This window comes from Bemisia tabaci, unplaced genomic scaffold (assembly GCF_918797505.1).
Source record: "Bemisia tabaci unplaced genomic scaffold, PGI_BMITA_v3".
In the NCBI taxonomy this organism is placed as follows: Eukaryota; Metazoa; Arthropoda; class Insecta; order Hemiptera; family Aleyrodidae; genus Bemisia; species Bemisia tabaci.
Window position 1 is genome coordinate 22,568 of NW_027311818.1, and position 15,433 is coordinate 38,000.

The 15,433-nt window shown below is 39.7% G+C and overlaps 1 protein-coding gene across 1 annotated transcript in view; it reads right to left on the minus strand.

Moving 5' to 3' along the window:
* The window catches only part of LOC109033313 (dnaJ homolog subfamily C member 2), a gene marked incomplete at its 3' end in the record, with an annotated part of 28,149 nt that extends 12,938 nt beyond the window's left edge, over positions 1–15,211 (minus strand). Inside the window, 6 exon segments of the mRNA XM_072306014.1 lie at positions 1,890–2,103; positions 6,329–6,507; positions 11,715–11,923; positions 13,098–13,173; positions 13,567–13,760; positions 15,148–15,211. Coding sequence (XP_072162115.1) covers positions 1,890–2,103; positions 6,329–6,507; positions 11,715–11,923; positions 13,098–13,173; positions 13,567–13,760; positions 15,148–15,196 — 921 coding nt within the window.
* Between the last annotated feature and the right edge of the window lie 222 nt (positions 15,212–15,433).

Here is a 15,433-nt window from a genome sequence, read left to right on the forward strand (position 1 = left end):
TCGGGAGAAATATGTTGATGTGAGGGGGCGGAGCGGGTCGTCGGCTAATGTAAAAGTACAGTGATTGGCGAGATAATCGCGGGCGTATCCCCCCCCCACCCTCTCCCAAAAAAAATCTATACTTCAAATTGAAGAAGTTATTGATCGTAGATCAATTTGTGTTTGATGATGGTTGTAAATTAATTGATGTTTTAAGTTCCACTGTATTAAATGGGATTCGATGTGAAAATGTGTGAGAATATAAAATTCGGTCGTAAAAAGTAGGCGCGGCGCCCGGGATTCGAACCCGGGACCGCTGTGACACCGGGCAAGCGCGCTACCGCAGAGCCACCGCCGACTGATAAGAACTGGTTGCTATACTACGTATGTAGACTCGAGCGCTCAAAGCAAGACTTTCCGGAATTTTTTTGGGGGGTTTCTAGGGGGCGTTGGAAAAAACAAAAAAATACGGGTCAAATAAATTCATCCAAAGAGTTCGTATGAATTTTTTCAGCCCGATCGGAGGCGGCAGCTTGGGAAGTTCCCCTTGTAAGTTATCTTACGAGAGGATCATTAACTGATTCAACACTGCCAGCCTACGTTACCATGCAGTGTTCCCTCAGTATTACAGTATTACCATTCAGCATTCACAAGTAATTTATAAATTGAACAGCATTTTACTTCATCAGGTTGTTGAATTTTAAGAATGTGACTCACTTTTTTTTCCCCCCTGGTCCTACTGTTGTCAGACAACATCCGAAAAAAGAAATGGGAGTTACAATCTTATAATTTATAAATGTTTGCCGTTTAAATCTTTGCAATAATTTGACAGAAAAGCTTGGATAGAGTAGGGTTTGGAACTCTACGAAGGGGAACGGCTACATGCTTGTGAGCTTTGACAGCAGAATGGCTCTCCATTTTTACAACAAGGCTCCATCCTAATTCCAGATTTCTGCTTACTCAGTCTTCCTCAACCTTTTGTTCCCACCATACGATTCCTTTTTCTACCATTGTTAGAGAGACCAAGAATTCAAGTTAAATGTCTTAGTTTGTGATTTATGGGCTCTGAAAATTCCATCAATGTTTTTTGTTCAGTTTTTAACTTCAAGCTGTTTTCAACTTTTTGTAATCCTTCTCCTGGTTGTATCGGACCTAAAACGTCTCAAATACCTGTTTGAAAACCGTCCTCTTTATCTTGATTCTGGGTAAGTTTGTGCTTGGAACATAGGACTTACAATTTCCTCTTTGGCTGTGAATTCTGCCTCATAGCAAGTATGCCCGAATTTCGGTCCCTAAGAACCAGAGTGATGACTAGATTTGAAGAACCAAGGAAATTATAGTTTTTACTGGCATCTAAACTTCCTTACATTTTCTGCCATTTGCGGACTTCAAACCTTTCTCCTGTAGGCTTTGACCTTAGCCAAATATGCCATGTACTAAATGAGCTTTGAATAACCTGAGAGTAAAGTTTATTAGGAACTTTTCAGCCCCTGCAACCTCCCTTTGGACTTTCCATTTATTGCTCATACTTTCATTAAAAGAATCATTAATTTGCTGGAGAACTTTGACTGAATCACATCCATGATTGCATGGAAACCTTCCCCCTCCCATTTTCTGTGGCATTGACCTAGATTCTTGTTCTGGTTATCAATCTTTTCAGTAGGTCCTAGATGCTGTTTTACTGTTGCTGCTTTCCTCTTTAGTCCTTCTGGCAATACAGGTACTTGCATAACTTCTTAACTTCTCTCTTCTTTCCTTAATTATCAAGGTTTATTCTTTTTGGAGTACCTCAAAAATCTTGCGAACATTAATCTTCACATGCAAATTATAGTTGAGATTATTTTGCAATTTTTATTCTATTGCTTTGAAAATCTTCAGAGATGAACCAAAACCATCCGGATTAAACTTACACGATTTGCTCCCTCGATTCTAGCTCTGACAGCTTCTTGTTTGGCTAATTTTGCAGCTTGCTTCTTTTCCTTTTCTTCTATTCTGAATTTGGCTATTCGAGGATCTAATTTATAGGCTAATTCGACCAGATTTCTAATTCGGCTCATTTCCTCCTTCTTGTACTTGGCTCTCATAGCTTTGTTTTGTTTGTCAATCCACCTTCTTTCTTCACGGCTATAACAAATGAGAAGACCACAAAGTTGAGAATTTTAAAAAGGGTCCATAAATTAACCACCTAGAGAGCTGATCACAAAATGTTTTATAGTATTGACTTGATCATCTCCTCATCACTTTTCTGACATAACAAAGAGGCTCGGTCACATGGTATTTTTTATAGGTAAATAAATGTTTTTTTCCCCCCACACCCATGTTACATATTTTTGTGAATGTTCGTTTATGCTTTCTCAGTGTTTGGCTAAGGCTTCCATTACAATTCATTGGCTGATGGATTTATTACTATACATACCGGGTGTTTCAGACCACCCGTCCACTATCTTTTTCTCTAAAACGGCGGAAAATTGAGCTTCAGGACCAAAACTCTCATAGGATAAATTGACCCCAAAGAATTGAATGAAAATATTTTCAGCCCGCCAAAATGGCTCCTTGGGGGTGTTTTGAGGGGGTGCCCCCCCCCCATTTCTCGCGATTTTCAAATAGGAAGGGGAAGGGTATGTTTTGACATTGGATTCGACATTTACAGTAAAAAATTAGAACATCTTACGCTTTGCACTCTATCTCTAAACCCCCATTTTTTGGAGTTATGGGGCATTTTCGGGAATTTTTGAGGCAATTTTCAATTCGATGCTGTAAGCGGCCAAATTATTCAAAGAGGGTTATTCATATAGGCGAAAAACGTACCCAGCCCGGAATATACGAAACTTTGTGGGCTGATAGTACTAGTTGAGAGAGGCTTATCCCTAGCTCCGTTTTTGCAGGAGCCCCAGGGAAACAGCGTTGCCATTTTTTAAAGTCGTAACCTTCAAACATCCATAACTTTCGCCGAAATGCAGTTACAGAGCTCGTATTTATACCAAAGGATGCAAAAAATTACGTTCTATCGACCAAATTTTAATTTGACTCCATTGTTGCCACGTTATGGCCATTTTTGTAATTTTCGTAATTATTTAAAATCACGTTACCGCCTAAAAAAGTGTTTGCGGTTGGTGGGGATTGAATAAAAACCTGTCGGAATTATTGTTCGTTCGATTCCACATCCATCGATATATTATACTTTTCTGAGAGACTTAGGGAACACGAGTTATAGCGATTTGAAAATTCGGCAACACGCCCGATACCCCGATATTGACGCTCGTTTCGGTACGTTTCGCAACTCCGGGTTAAAGCAAAACGCCTAGACCAAACAAAATTCGAAAAGTCAGTTCATGTTTTGCGCTTTTTTGAAACTTTCACATGATTTTTAGGAATTCAAGTAGCGGCGGTGTTGCCGGTTTTCAATGAAAACCACCGCTGCGATCACAATTTAAAGTAGTACTCATTAAATCTTATCCAGCTACATTTGTTAACCTAAACTGACCATTTGCGACATGGTGTTGACAACATTGCCGAATTTCCGTCGGAATCCGCGTTGAGGCGGAGTTGCCAGTTTTCATGGAAACCGCCACCGCAATCACAAAAAGAAATGTATTATTTATTTAATCACATTCAGCCTTATTCTGTAGTTGGAATTGTTCATTTATCGAATCGATGGTTTCCTCTATCTCTCTGCAACGGCAGTGGTGCCTGACAGTACCGAGATATCGATATTGTATAGAGATCAAGAGCAATGGATCTAGGCCCCTCACCAAAACTACTCATCGGACCGCTTGAGTGATTCGTAGCTTTAAATTTCGATATCTCGTTACTGTCGGTTGCCGGGGCTGAAAATCTTCTCATTCGATTCTTTGGGGTCAATTTACCCTAGGAGAGTTTTGGTCCCAAAGCTTAATTTTCCGCCGTTTTCCAGAAAAAGATAGTGGACGGGTGGTCTGAAACTTTTCGAGAAAAAGATAGTGGACGGGTGGTCTGAAACACCCGTTATGTCAGAAGAGCTATTTTACCTATGTTTCTTAATGATCTCTTAAGACAATACGTGTTAAAATAGACTCATGAGATTTTCGGACTCGGCGCTAAAAACTACCCTGGAACATTAATATTTACATCTGTGTTAACCAATGATACTTTCGATCTTTGTTCACCACCAAAATAGCATAGTTTATAAAGAATGTATTTATATTGGAATGTTAAGGGAGAAGGGGCTTTAGGTGGAGGATGGGGTGCATTTTAGGTTAGGTTTTGCCCAGTTACGAATAAATTTATCAATTAGAACTCTTTGAGAAACCTGAGATAATTTGCCAAATTTTGCGATTTTGAGGGTCCGTCGGGACCTCTGAATGTTGAGCAAATGCAAAATCGTTCTACAACCTATGGTTTTACATTATTTGGAACGTTTTGGCGGGGTCCCTTGTCCATTTTTAAATTCATCATTTTTTTCGTTCATTCATCATCCGTTTTTACCGCTTTATTGTATCAATGTGAGGACAATCCTTTGCTCAAAGTTTGTTTCGTCCGCCCAATGTACTCCGTTTCACAATCTCCGCATGGAATGTAATACACTACACCCGCCATCTGGTCCTTTTCAATTTTCACTTTTAACTTAGACAGAAGAAAACTAAGGCTGTTGTACTCAGTGTGCACAACAGAAAATCTGTATTTAATAAAAATTTTGGATACATTTTCCGACAAATATGGCACAAATGGTAACGAAATTAATTTGTCGAACTCAATTTTCCTTTCAAGCTTCTTACTATGCTCCTTATCTCTCGTTCCACATCCTCAAAAATAGAAATTAAGTTTGTAATTACCGCGCTGATGTGGATGGACTCAGTAGCAATTATCATCACCTAGATGATCTTCCTTTTGGGCCTAGATGGAGCTGGAGCACCTAAGTAATCTCTGTTTCGATGTGCTTTGTTTCAAGTTGCACTTGCTCGTTTATTTTGGTTGCACTCCCGGTCTTACAAAACCAGCGGTAAGGCTCATAGTGTCCTTCTTTCTAATTTTCTTTGTTTTTGCCGGTAGAATATGCAGGTGTGATCCATGCGAAACGTCCCAGGCTTTTCATTTTATTGTATGTGTTCTTTATATTATTTGCGGCCTCAGTCCCGATTTAAGTTGTTTCTTTGAGAGTGTTTCGGGCTGATTAAGTTGTTTCTTCTATCGTTTTTTTAAACAATGAGCGCATCATCCAACTAAAACCAAACTAGGGTTAAAATGTGTCATAAAGCCTCCTTGATAACATATCAAAAGCTCATTTTAGTTAGACGATGCGCTCCGTGTCAAAAAAGCCTCCGAGAGATAGAAAAACACGCATTTTTGCTCAAATGCGCCTGCAGACGTATGTTCAGGCAACCGTTTAACAAGTACCCAGTGGTCTATGGACCAAATCATGCTTATTTCTGTAAACTACATTGAGTAAACTTGGAAAACCCGCATAAAATCCCAGATTCTAGGGGGGCGGGGCGCAAAAAAGGCCCTTATTGATACCCCTCCTTTAAAACGGCCCGGTTTTGCGCCGAATCAAATGATGTCATCGGGCACCAATCAGAAGCGAGCGCGGGTTTCTACAGCTCTTGTTAAATGTTATTCTACTCCTCATTTATTAAAACAACAGAAAATTCAGAACTATATCTTCAGAGTCAAAGAATCAAATTTCATTTATGTTATCCGTCGTAAACAAGCCAGAATTCCACAATGAAATACGATTTATTTTAATTAGCATGAGAGGAGATGACGATCTGACCGCTGCAGTACATCACTTCTATCATTGTCCCGCCATTCCGGTGCGTTTTAAATTCCTTCAAGTCTTCGGTCCTCTTAAAAGCAGGTTTTTCTAGGATTTTGGCTCCAAAAACACGGAATATATCACCATGTAATCTACTCACATGGTACTTATAGAATATTAAATAAAATACACAAGGTTTAGTGACCCATTGCAGTAAAACCAGAGCACCTTCAGAAAAGAATCAATTAAGCTCCTTGCACCTAGAGAAAGTATTATTTTGAGGGGGAATTTTTGAAATCCTCAGACTAGTGTGGACCCAGCACTATTCTACTATTGAGTTACTTTTAGTATTCCTGATTCTGGCCGATTTATAGTGATTTTCCTTCACCCAAAGCAGAAGATATTCTTTAAATCAAGCATGATGGCAATTTCTGTCATCAATCAGACTCCTTGCTTGATCATGTTAAGGTTGTAGAAAAACAGGGCAAATTCCTGGGGCTTTTTTAACTAATTCTCTTTGAAAGACAGAGTGCTAGAAAAATGTTGGAACGAAAATTGTTCCAAGGGGTGTGATAGAAAACTGTTAAAGCAAGGCAACAACAAATAAAATTAACATACTCATGGCCTTTATCCTTTTCTTCTTCATCATAATAAGAAAACTCACGCCACGACTGAAAGTTGAACCAGAAATTGTAGAATTTTTCTACTTTACTTCTAGAATCGGTGGGACCTCCAAGGCTAGGCACAGGTAATATTTCTGACCAATGAGCATTTCTGTCAAAAACAGGCTTAAAAACCTGAAAAAAGAGAAACAAGCATGGTAGATAGTTCAGAGAGAGCATTGAGTTTGAACTTCAGAACAAAAAGTGTGAAGTATTAAACAGAAGAACTTTAATTTCCCAAGTATGTTCCAAAAACTTTCACTCTCACTGCACCTGAGATGAGGAGCTCCAGATTGAACTTGAATATGTGCGTAATCTCATTTTGGTGCTCCTCAGCGTGTCTGTGATTTTGATTTCCATGTCCTCTCAGGATGAGAATAAAAGTTGGAAAAATCAAGCAATACGAATCCATGTATTGCCTTCTTTTCTCAACATTACCTGCACTTATGTTAAGTTGTATATTTTTCCAATCTCTACCAGTAGGTTTGACACTCATTTATTTTGCCATTCATAACATATCCTACATACAGGGTGTTTCAGACCACCCGTACCAGGCCTTTTTCTCGGTTGTTTTAGGTCGTACGAAGTCGGGGACCGCAGGGTTGAATAGGGAATCGACCCCAAGGATCCCCCCGTGGTCCCGAAACCCACCCACCCCCCCCCCCGTTAGGGGGTAAAGGGGGGTCACGATGCTAAAAGTCACGGTTCCCGACCGAACTGCGGATAAGTCGCATCAGAATTGAAAAGCACGGAAAATTTCACGTGAAATTGACCCCTAAAAATCCAAAATCGGCCCATCTAAGGCCCAAAAGAGACCCCCTAAAGAGGCGGACAGTACCTCCCTCCATAATTTCTCTTTGGTCTCAAAACTGACGTAGATTCTCCAGAAAAAGACGGGTTACCAGGTAATCGACCCCGAGAAATCCAAATTTCATGGTCCCGAAGCTCCTCTAGTCCCCCTTGGGGAGTAAACGGGGGGCCCAATTTTAATAATCAGGGCTCCTTTCCGAATCGCAAATTGATTGCATGCAAATTGCGGAGCAGAACACATTTACATCTTAAGTGACCCCCAAGATTTCTAATTGACCCCTCTGAACGGCAGGAAGTAATCCCCTGAGGAGGAGGGCTTCGCCCCCTCCAAAAATTTCTCAAGATTCCTCTTTGGTCACAAAATTGACGTCGATTCTCCAGAAAAAGACGGTTTCCCCGGTAATCGACCCCGAGGACTCTGAATTTCATGGGCCCTGAGCTCCTGTATGTTTGGAAAATTGATACTTTATTTACACCTGACTTTATTATGTTGATTTATTGCCCCATCTATGATAGAAAAAAAACAAGTGTGGACATCAGACCGACTGGCCTCTGACTGGCTCATCCAACTTGTTTTCACAAATCTGTATGGAGGGCTTGTGTACAGGAGCTTTGACAATGCGTTGGTAGGAGATGGGAGAAACGGTCTGACTCTTGATTGTAAACAAGAATAAGAAGTAGGTAAGTTAATATGTACCCTAACTATACGTGCGTAAAATATAAAGGCTAGGGAACGACGTCAAAGCACTTTTTAGGAGCCAAAAATTGGCTTTTTTGTTCGATTTCATCGCACGAAAGGGCCATTTTCGGGTTCTGCAGATCGGCCGCATGAACTCGAATTCGTCTGCCGGGCTAGAACTAAGTTAACATGTACCCAAACTATACAAGTGTACAATATAGAGGTTAGGGAAGAACGTCGAAGTACTTTTCAGGAGCCGAAAAGTGGTACTTCTGTGCGATTTCAAACACGCTTATTTTCGTTTTCGGGGGGCGCAGTGGCCAGACGCACCACTTTTGAAGTCTGATATGGCCCAATCCGTTACTAGGGAGATCAGAACTATGTATCCACCAAGTTGCAAATGATGGGGAAAATTGAGCGGTTTCAAGTTTATGGCACATGTAATTGCCCAAAAATAAGAGAGAGGTAAGAGCTGCTACGTTTACCAAATGGGTACAACAAAACCTCCAAAAATAGTGTTTTCCCTTCAACGCCTAATATAGGATCAAGAGTTTTTACAGAGGAGCTTCAAACTTGAAGGTCATATGCTTCCAGGACTTTATGTCCACCTACCTTTCGTCCATTAAATAAATGTCTACCGCTATTTATGTCCACTAAACGATAAGTCCAGTCTTTATTAAGTCCACATGATTCAATGTCCAACCATGAATAGGTCCAAAATTGTCCAAATTGTGGACATGTTAGGTGCACATTTTTTTCTTCTCATTTAAATGACAGGAACCACCTCAAAAATAAATGCATACTACTACTACCTTCATTCTTAAAAACATTTGATTCATGAATCAAGTCATGAAAGAGAACAGACTCAACGAGCAGAAAAAAACATATGTTCATGAGTACACTCTACGGATACGATAAGATGAAAACCGAAGCGGGAGCCTCGGAAACGCTCCAATGCCAAATTAAACATTTTTCAGTAACAGATGCAGTCAAAATTGAAAGTTCTTAACTAGTTATTATGTGGTCATACACATTAAAATTCAAGTTCTACATTGAAAGTAAAGCCTTTTTCCATATAATTTCATTCATACAGGGTTATCCAAAAGTCACTGACCACCCCAATAACTTTTTTCCAAATTGAGATAGAAGTTTGAAACTTTGGCAATGTTCCTCGGTCTAAAGTAGGAACTTTTTGGTCCCCCCAAAATTTTGGGGGGCGGCCCCCTCCTAAGGGGGCGGGGGCTAACTTTGTTTTTTTTCAAATGGCAACCCCCTCCCCTTTGTGATAACTCATTCGAAAGATAATGAAAAAAGAAAATTTTTGGCGCAAACCGCAAGTCAAAATGTTGATTTTTGACAAACTGGCGGCCGTCAAAGTTCAAAATGGCGGAAATCTGACATCTCCGTTGTTTATTGACGGATTGGCGTGAAACTCGGAATCTGGGAGTTTTTCGAAACAAGTAAAACGATTCTGGCATTGGTTTTCCAGAAAAGTTAGTCCTTTTCAAAGTGGCGGGGGTCAAAATGGCGGCCTAGAGCGGAAGTGGATATTTAGGCTGCTTATCGTTGGATTTGTATGTAACTTACAAGGGGAACTTACGGACCTGCCGCCTCCGATTGGGCTGAATTTTTTTTTACAGACTCTATGGACCAATTCTAGAGGTCAATTTGAGCCGTTTCCTCCGAATGCGCAATAGGAAGGGCGTAAAAAATTCCCAAAAGTTGCGTTTTCGGCGTGTGATTTGGTCGTGCGGCGCGTGGCAACACTGAAGCAGCCTCTAGTACCGCTTTATCGGCCGGAAGGTTTTCAGCGAAGTCCGGAGCCCTACTGCACACGTACTGGTTCCATGATAGTGATGTCCCGGGTTCGATCCTCGACTTTTTATTTTCCGCATGATCACGTAACATTTTATTTTTAATTCTTCATCCGCATTTATAAATCAAGCAGTTCCGATCACTATCCCCCCCTCCCTCATTTTACGTACATTTCCCCCCGATATTTATTCACATTGGCCACATATAATCGTATGAAACTTCATTGATATAAATTAATGAATTAAAAAGCAAAAGAAAACCTTATTTGTTACTACATTATCTTCAAATGTTTTCCTGGAAAAATATGTAATGTGTAAATAAATCGAAGAGCAACCCCAAACCCATGTGCAGGCAAGGGTCACCAAGAAACACATTATTTTAGCCCTTTGCTTTTTAATTCATTAATTTATATCAATGAAGTTTCATACGATTATATGTGGCCAATGTGAATAAATATCGGGGGAAAATGTACGTAAAATGAAGGGAGGGGGATAGTGATCGGAACTGCTTGATTTATAAATGCGGATGAAGAATTAAAAATAAAATGTTACGTGATCATGCGGAAAATAAAAAGTCGAGGATCGAACCCGAGACATCACTATCATGGAACCAGTACGTGTGCAGTAGGGCTCCGGACTCCGCTGAAACCTTCAGGCCGATAAAGCGGTACTAGAGGCTGCTTCAGTGTTGCCACGCGCCGCACGACCAAATCACACGCCGAAAACGCAAGTTTTGGGATTTTTTACGCCCTTCCTATTGCGCGGGATTCGGGAAAACGGCTCAAATTGACCTCTAGAATTGGTCCATAGAGTCTGTAAAAAAAAATTCAGCCCAATCGGAGGCGGCAGGTCCGTAAGTTCCCCTTGTTAGTATCCGGGGGTATTTCGGTACGAGTAGACCGAATCTTTCATTGGATATCTGAAATTCCGACAAATTTCAAAATGGCGGCGGAAAAATGGCGGGAAATCAGTTTTACGACTGTTTACCGATGAATTTGCATGAAATTCGAAAACGATTATTTAGCATTTCAAAAATCTAATGAAAGATTCCTTTTTATCGAGCTAAAAACCACGAGGATATCGAATTTCATTCAAATCCATCGGTAAACAGTCGTAATACTGATTTCCCACCATTTTCCGCCGCCATTTTGAAATTTGTCGGAATTTCAGATATCCAATGAAAGATTCGGTCTACTCGTACCGAAATACCCCCGGATACTAAGTTACATGCAAATCCAACGATAAGCAGCCTAAACATCCACTTCCCGCTCTAGGCCGCCATTTTGAAAAGGACCGACTTTTCCGGAAAATCAATGCCAGAATCGTTTTACTTGTCTCGAAAAACCCCCAGATTCCGAGTTTCACGCCAATCCGTCAATAAACATCGGAGATGTCAGATTTCCGCCATTTTGAACTTTGACCGGCCGCCATTTTGTCAAAAATCAACATTTTGATTTGCGGTTTGCGCCAAAAATTTTCTTTTTCTTATTATATTCCGAATGAGGTATCACAAAGGGGGGGTTGCTATTTGAAAAAACAAAGTTAGCCCCCACCCCCCTAAGGGTGGGCCGCCCCCCAAAAATTTTGAGGGACCAAAAAGTTCCTACTTTTCACCGAGGAACATTGCAAAAGTTTCAAACTTCTATCTCAATTTGGAAAAAAGTTATTGGGGTGGTCAGTGACTTTTGGATAACCCTGTATAATGTAAAACTATTTTAAATCTTATTGTAAAACAAAAAGAATGGTAGGTGGACATTAAATAAATTTTGAATTTGATTTTAGTGGACTTTACATTAATTGTGGACTTAACTTAGTGGACGTTTCAGTAATGGACTTAACAATAGTGTGGGCTTTAGAACTGTGGACCAAAAAATTGTGGACGAAAAGTCCGTGTACCATGGTCATATCAAATGAAAAAAGGGTTTACTTTTTAAATGTTAAATGGAACAGATGAATCAAATTCAAACAATTAGGACCAACACTGGAAATTCTAGGATGGACGAAAGGGGAGGCTGCAAAAAAGAAGACTTACAGCTTACCTTAAAGAAGTTCTCCCTGGAGTTGGCATTATCAGAGGGGATTTTATCATCAATGGTGGGATCAACAGAATCATATGCTTTTCTTGCTTTTTTATCTCCCAATGTTTCATATGCTTTCGTAATGCACAGAAAGTAATCTTCATCTCTATTGACAGTTTCACCGGCTGCTACTCGTTTGTCCGGATGGTGCTTCAATACCATTTTGCGATCTAGAAACAGCAGAGGAAGCTAAATGACATTTAGGGTGTTGACGACTCAACATTATGGAAGCTAGAAACTTCATTTGAAAGGAAAAGACAGGATTCTGAATAGGATACTCACTTCAGGGTGAACCAAAAATCTGCTTCTTACAGTCAGAGCAGGGGTAGTTCATGGGAGATTTCACGATATGAGGAATAGTCGTGTCGCCGTGGGTTATTAACAGCTTAGGGCAAAACGATTGAAAACCAAGTTAATAAATCAATAGGAATGATGTCCCTGAACTTATCCATGCTAAAAAGTATGATAAATTATTATTATATTTAATAATATGAGACTTTAAAGGCCACGTTCGGTTGCTATACGCTACTAAACCGTGAATTTTCAACAGTGGCTTGAGCCGAAAGGCATCAGTATGGGTTCTTGACTTTTTGGTCACAGTTGACTGCTATACAATACAAAACCATGGGTAAATTATCAGAAATGAAATTTGGCAATTTTAGACAAAAGAGGAACAATCTAAATCCTTAAGATGCTACCACTTGATTGCTGTAAAATTTTCTCTGTGACTTAGCCTGAAAGTATGGACATTTCTCGGGCACCTTCGGCGAAACCTTTCGATAAGCGACTAAAAAGGGGCAAGGTTTGGCCTTGGGGAAATTGCACCTTGACAAAAGATATGCATTACATAGGTTATCAGACACTTTAACCAGGGATGGGAAGGAAATTTCCGATATGGATTCTATGTTCAATTTACAATGAAACGATCATAAGCAGCAATTCATCTTTCAGAGTTTACCATTGAATTAAGCAGGTTCGATGGGAAGCATACTTGATTATGTAATAACGGTTCTGATGGAAAGCAACATTTTCTTTACCACTAGATTTTGCTTATTATTGCCATGAAGGAAGAATTCAGTGAAAAAAAGCTAGTAGATACTTGAGTAAAGTAACAAGTATTTTTAAATTTTAAAAGTTCCTAGCTGTCTAAGGATATTGCGTATAAGAATTTTTCAGAAAGCATTTAACTCCTGCTAGGTTTACCAGGTTCAAGTTCTTAAAATAGATCACATGAGAGCAATCAGAGGCACTCAAAGGTTTCTTAAAAAAATACTTGAAAAAGAAATCTTTGAAAAAATGTAGACTCAAATTGAAAAAGAGCTTGATACAAAAATGTATACTTACATGCTAATTTTATATCATTTTCTGAGGCCTTGTATCTGAGTTTCTTAAGACCCAAAACGTGGTAGTGATCTTGCTCCTGAGAAAGAAAAAAAAAAGAGGAAAATCAATTGATAAATACTTTGACACTGACAAAAGGAAACTTACAAGAACAAGAGATTCACTTTCCAAGGGTTTCTCACTTTGTAATCAAGTTAATGATTTAGAGGACCCCTCTACATTGATTTTGTAAATCACACCATGTTTGCGCCACTGAAAAGTTCCAAATTTTTAGTGTCCCTTTGCTGAGAGTAAGATTGCCATCCTGTCTTTCTCAATCTGCACATCATTAGGTTCTGCACTTTTGCACTGCAGTGCTTCAGCAAATTATGATCAAAGACGTTGTTCCATCATTTCTAGGCTAAATCAGAATGCTTCAGAATTCTTCAAAAGTGGTGCTGCAAAGTAAAAAGAGAACTTGAGAAATGCTTACTTTCCATTTTAGAGGGTCCAAACTTTTAAGGTAGCTGACGTCATCTTCAAATTCTAAACAGTCAATATCCTCACTGGAACCACCTCTTATACTTTTTTTCAACCGCTTAAGTTTGCTTTCAGCATCTGCATTCAATGCACTCACATGTTGAAAGAAAAATGGTCCAATACACTCCACAGTGTGGTTTTCACATGCTGTAAAAAATGGAACAAAACAAAAATACCAATTGCACGCTGATACAAACAAATGAGGAGTTGATAAAGTATTGTTCCAAAAAGCTAAGAGGCAAACTAACGAATGTAGATAAAGAATCTTGACCAAAGCTTTTCTCCCCCCCTTTTCCTCTCACCCCTCTTCCACTAACCCACAAGGGCTAAAGTCCCATCTATCTTCATAGCCTCTCTAGCGCCTGTCCCTAAAAGTTCTCTTGATTCCCTGAAAAACATACAAGTCCCTCATACTGATGATTCTACAAAACAAATTCCTTCCACCTGTAATACCTCAGTATGAGCTCAAGCATACCCTCCATGATGGACTGATTCAGGCCTAAATCAGGCATGGGGAAATTGTCTCCTTTCGCGGGAAAATCGTATGACCTTTGAACCGACGTATTTGGGGGTCCGAAATCCCCCTGAAAATTAGTTTGAAGTGATTTCTGTGATTTTTACTTAAAAGTGCTTACTATTAGATAAATTTTCCCGTTTTATTGTTCTCTTTATGATAATTTGAACCGGAGTTATGATTTCTTGAAAATAGGTCCAATTTGACCTATCATAACTCGGTCAAAAATTAAGATATAGATAAGTACCACTAATCAACCGCTTGGAGCACCAGAGATTTCTCCGGTACTTTCAATTCACCTGTCCACTGGTGGATAATCTAACCTTACTTCAGCCAGATCTCAGGCCAAAAATAAGCAAACCAACAAGATATCGTGGGTATTTTGCGCCTCCTGCCGTTGAGTCTGCTGATTCTACTCGGCATTGTCACTGTCACCTAGGTATTGCATTGCGTAGTATTTCTATGTGTTATTTTTCCTTGTACTTTAATTATGGCAGAAAAGGAGTTAATGCTGGTACATTGAGTATATATTAGCACTGTTGCAGTGTCATTGCAGAAAAGGTTTAAAGTGGGGAACAAATCCAATTGTTTACATTGGTGGAAAGTGGTTCTTAAACTCCCGACTGATTGCAGGCAATTTCGTACCAAAATGGCGATCGGTGGAATTCCATGGTTTCACCAATCAGAAAAAGAAAACCCCTTAAGTAATGATGTAGCAGTCAAATTAAAAGCACTTAGTACCATAAAGTCGCTGTGTACTGGAACGCAACAGGAGTCAATCCTTCAACGGTGCACTCCTAGCTTCCTGTTTGCCAAAAGTGGGAACTAAGAGGCATACTTTGACACAGCAGCTAATGGAAGTGTCACAGGCTGTGAGCAGTTTTCAATATAGAATATTTTAAATTAATTATTTTCACAAATTTGGCCAATCTATAGGTTATGGCCAAAGTCATACATTTAAAGAATGTACAAAACTAAACATACTGACTGACTAACTTTTTCATGACATAAATTAGATACCTAGATGTTCAGAGGGAACCCTGGAGCTGGGATCCCTCACATCCAGCATCGGAAGTCGCCACACACAAATTTCAGAAGTACTGACAACCATAGCCTCAAAGAGTGAATTCATCAGCTCCAATAAGTCCAGTATACAGCGACTCTGTTATTAAAGCCAGAAAATGTGCCGGATGGCATGAGAGACATGGAATAAAACTTCCAGCTTGAAGATTTCTTACCAAATTTGAACTTGGATTCTGATAGAGCCATTTGCAAATTGAAGAGGTAGGAACTAATGACCCTAACT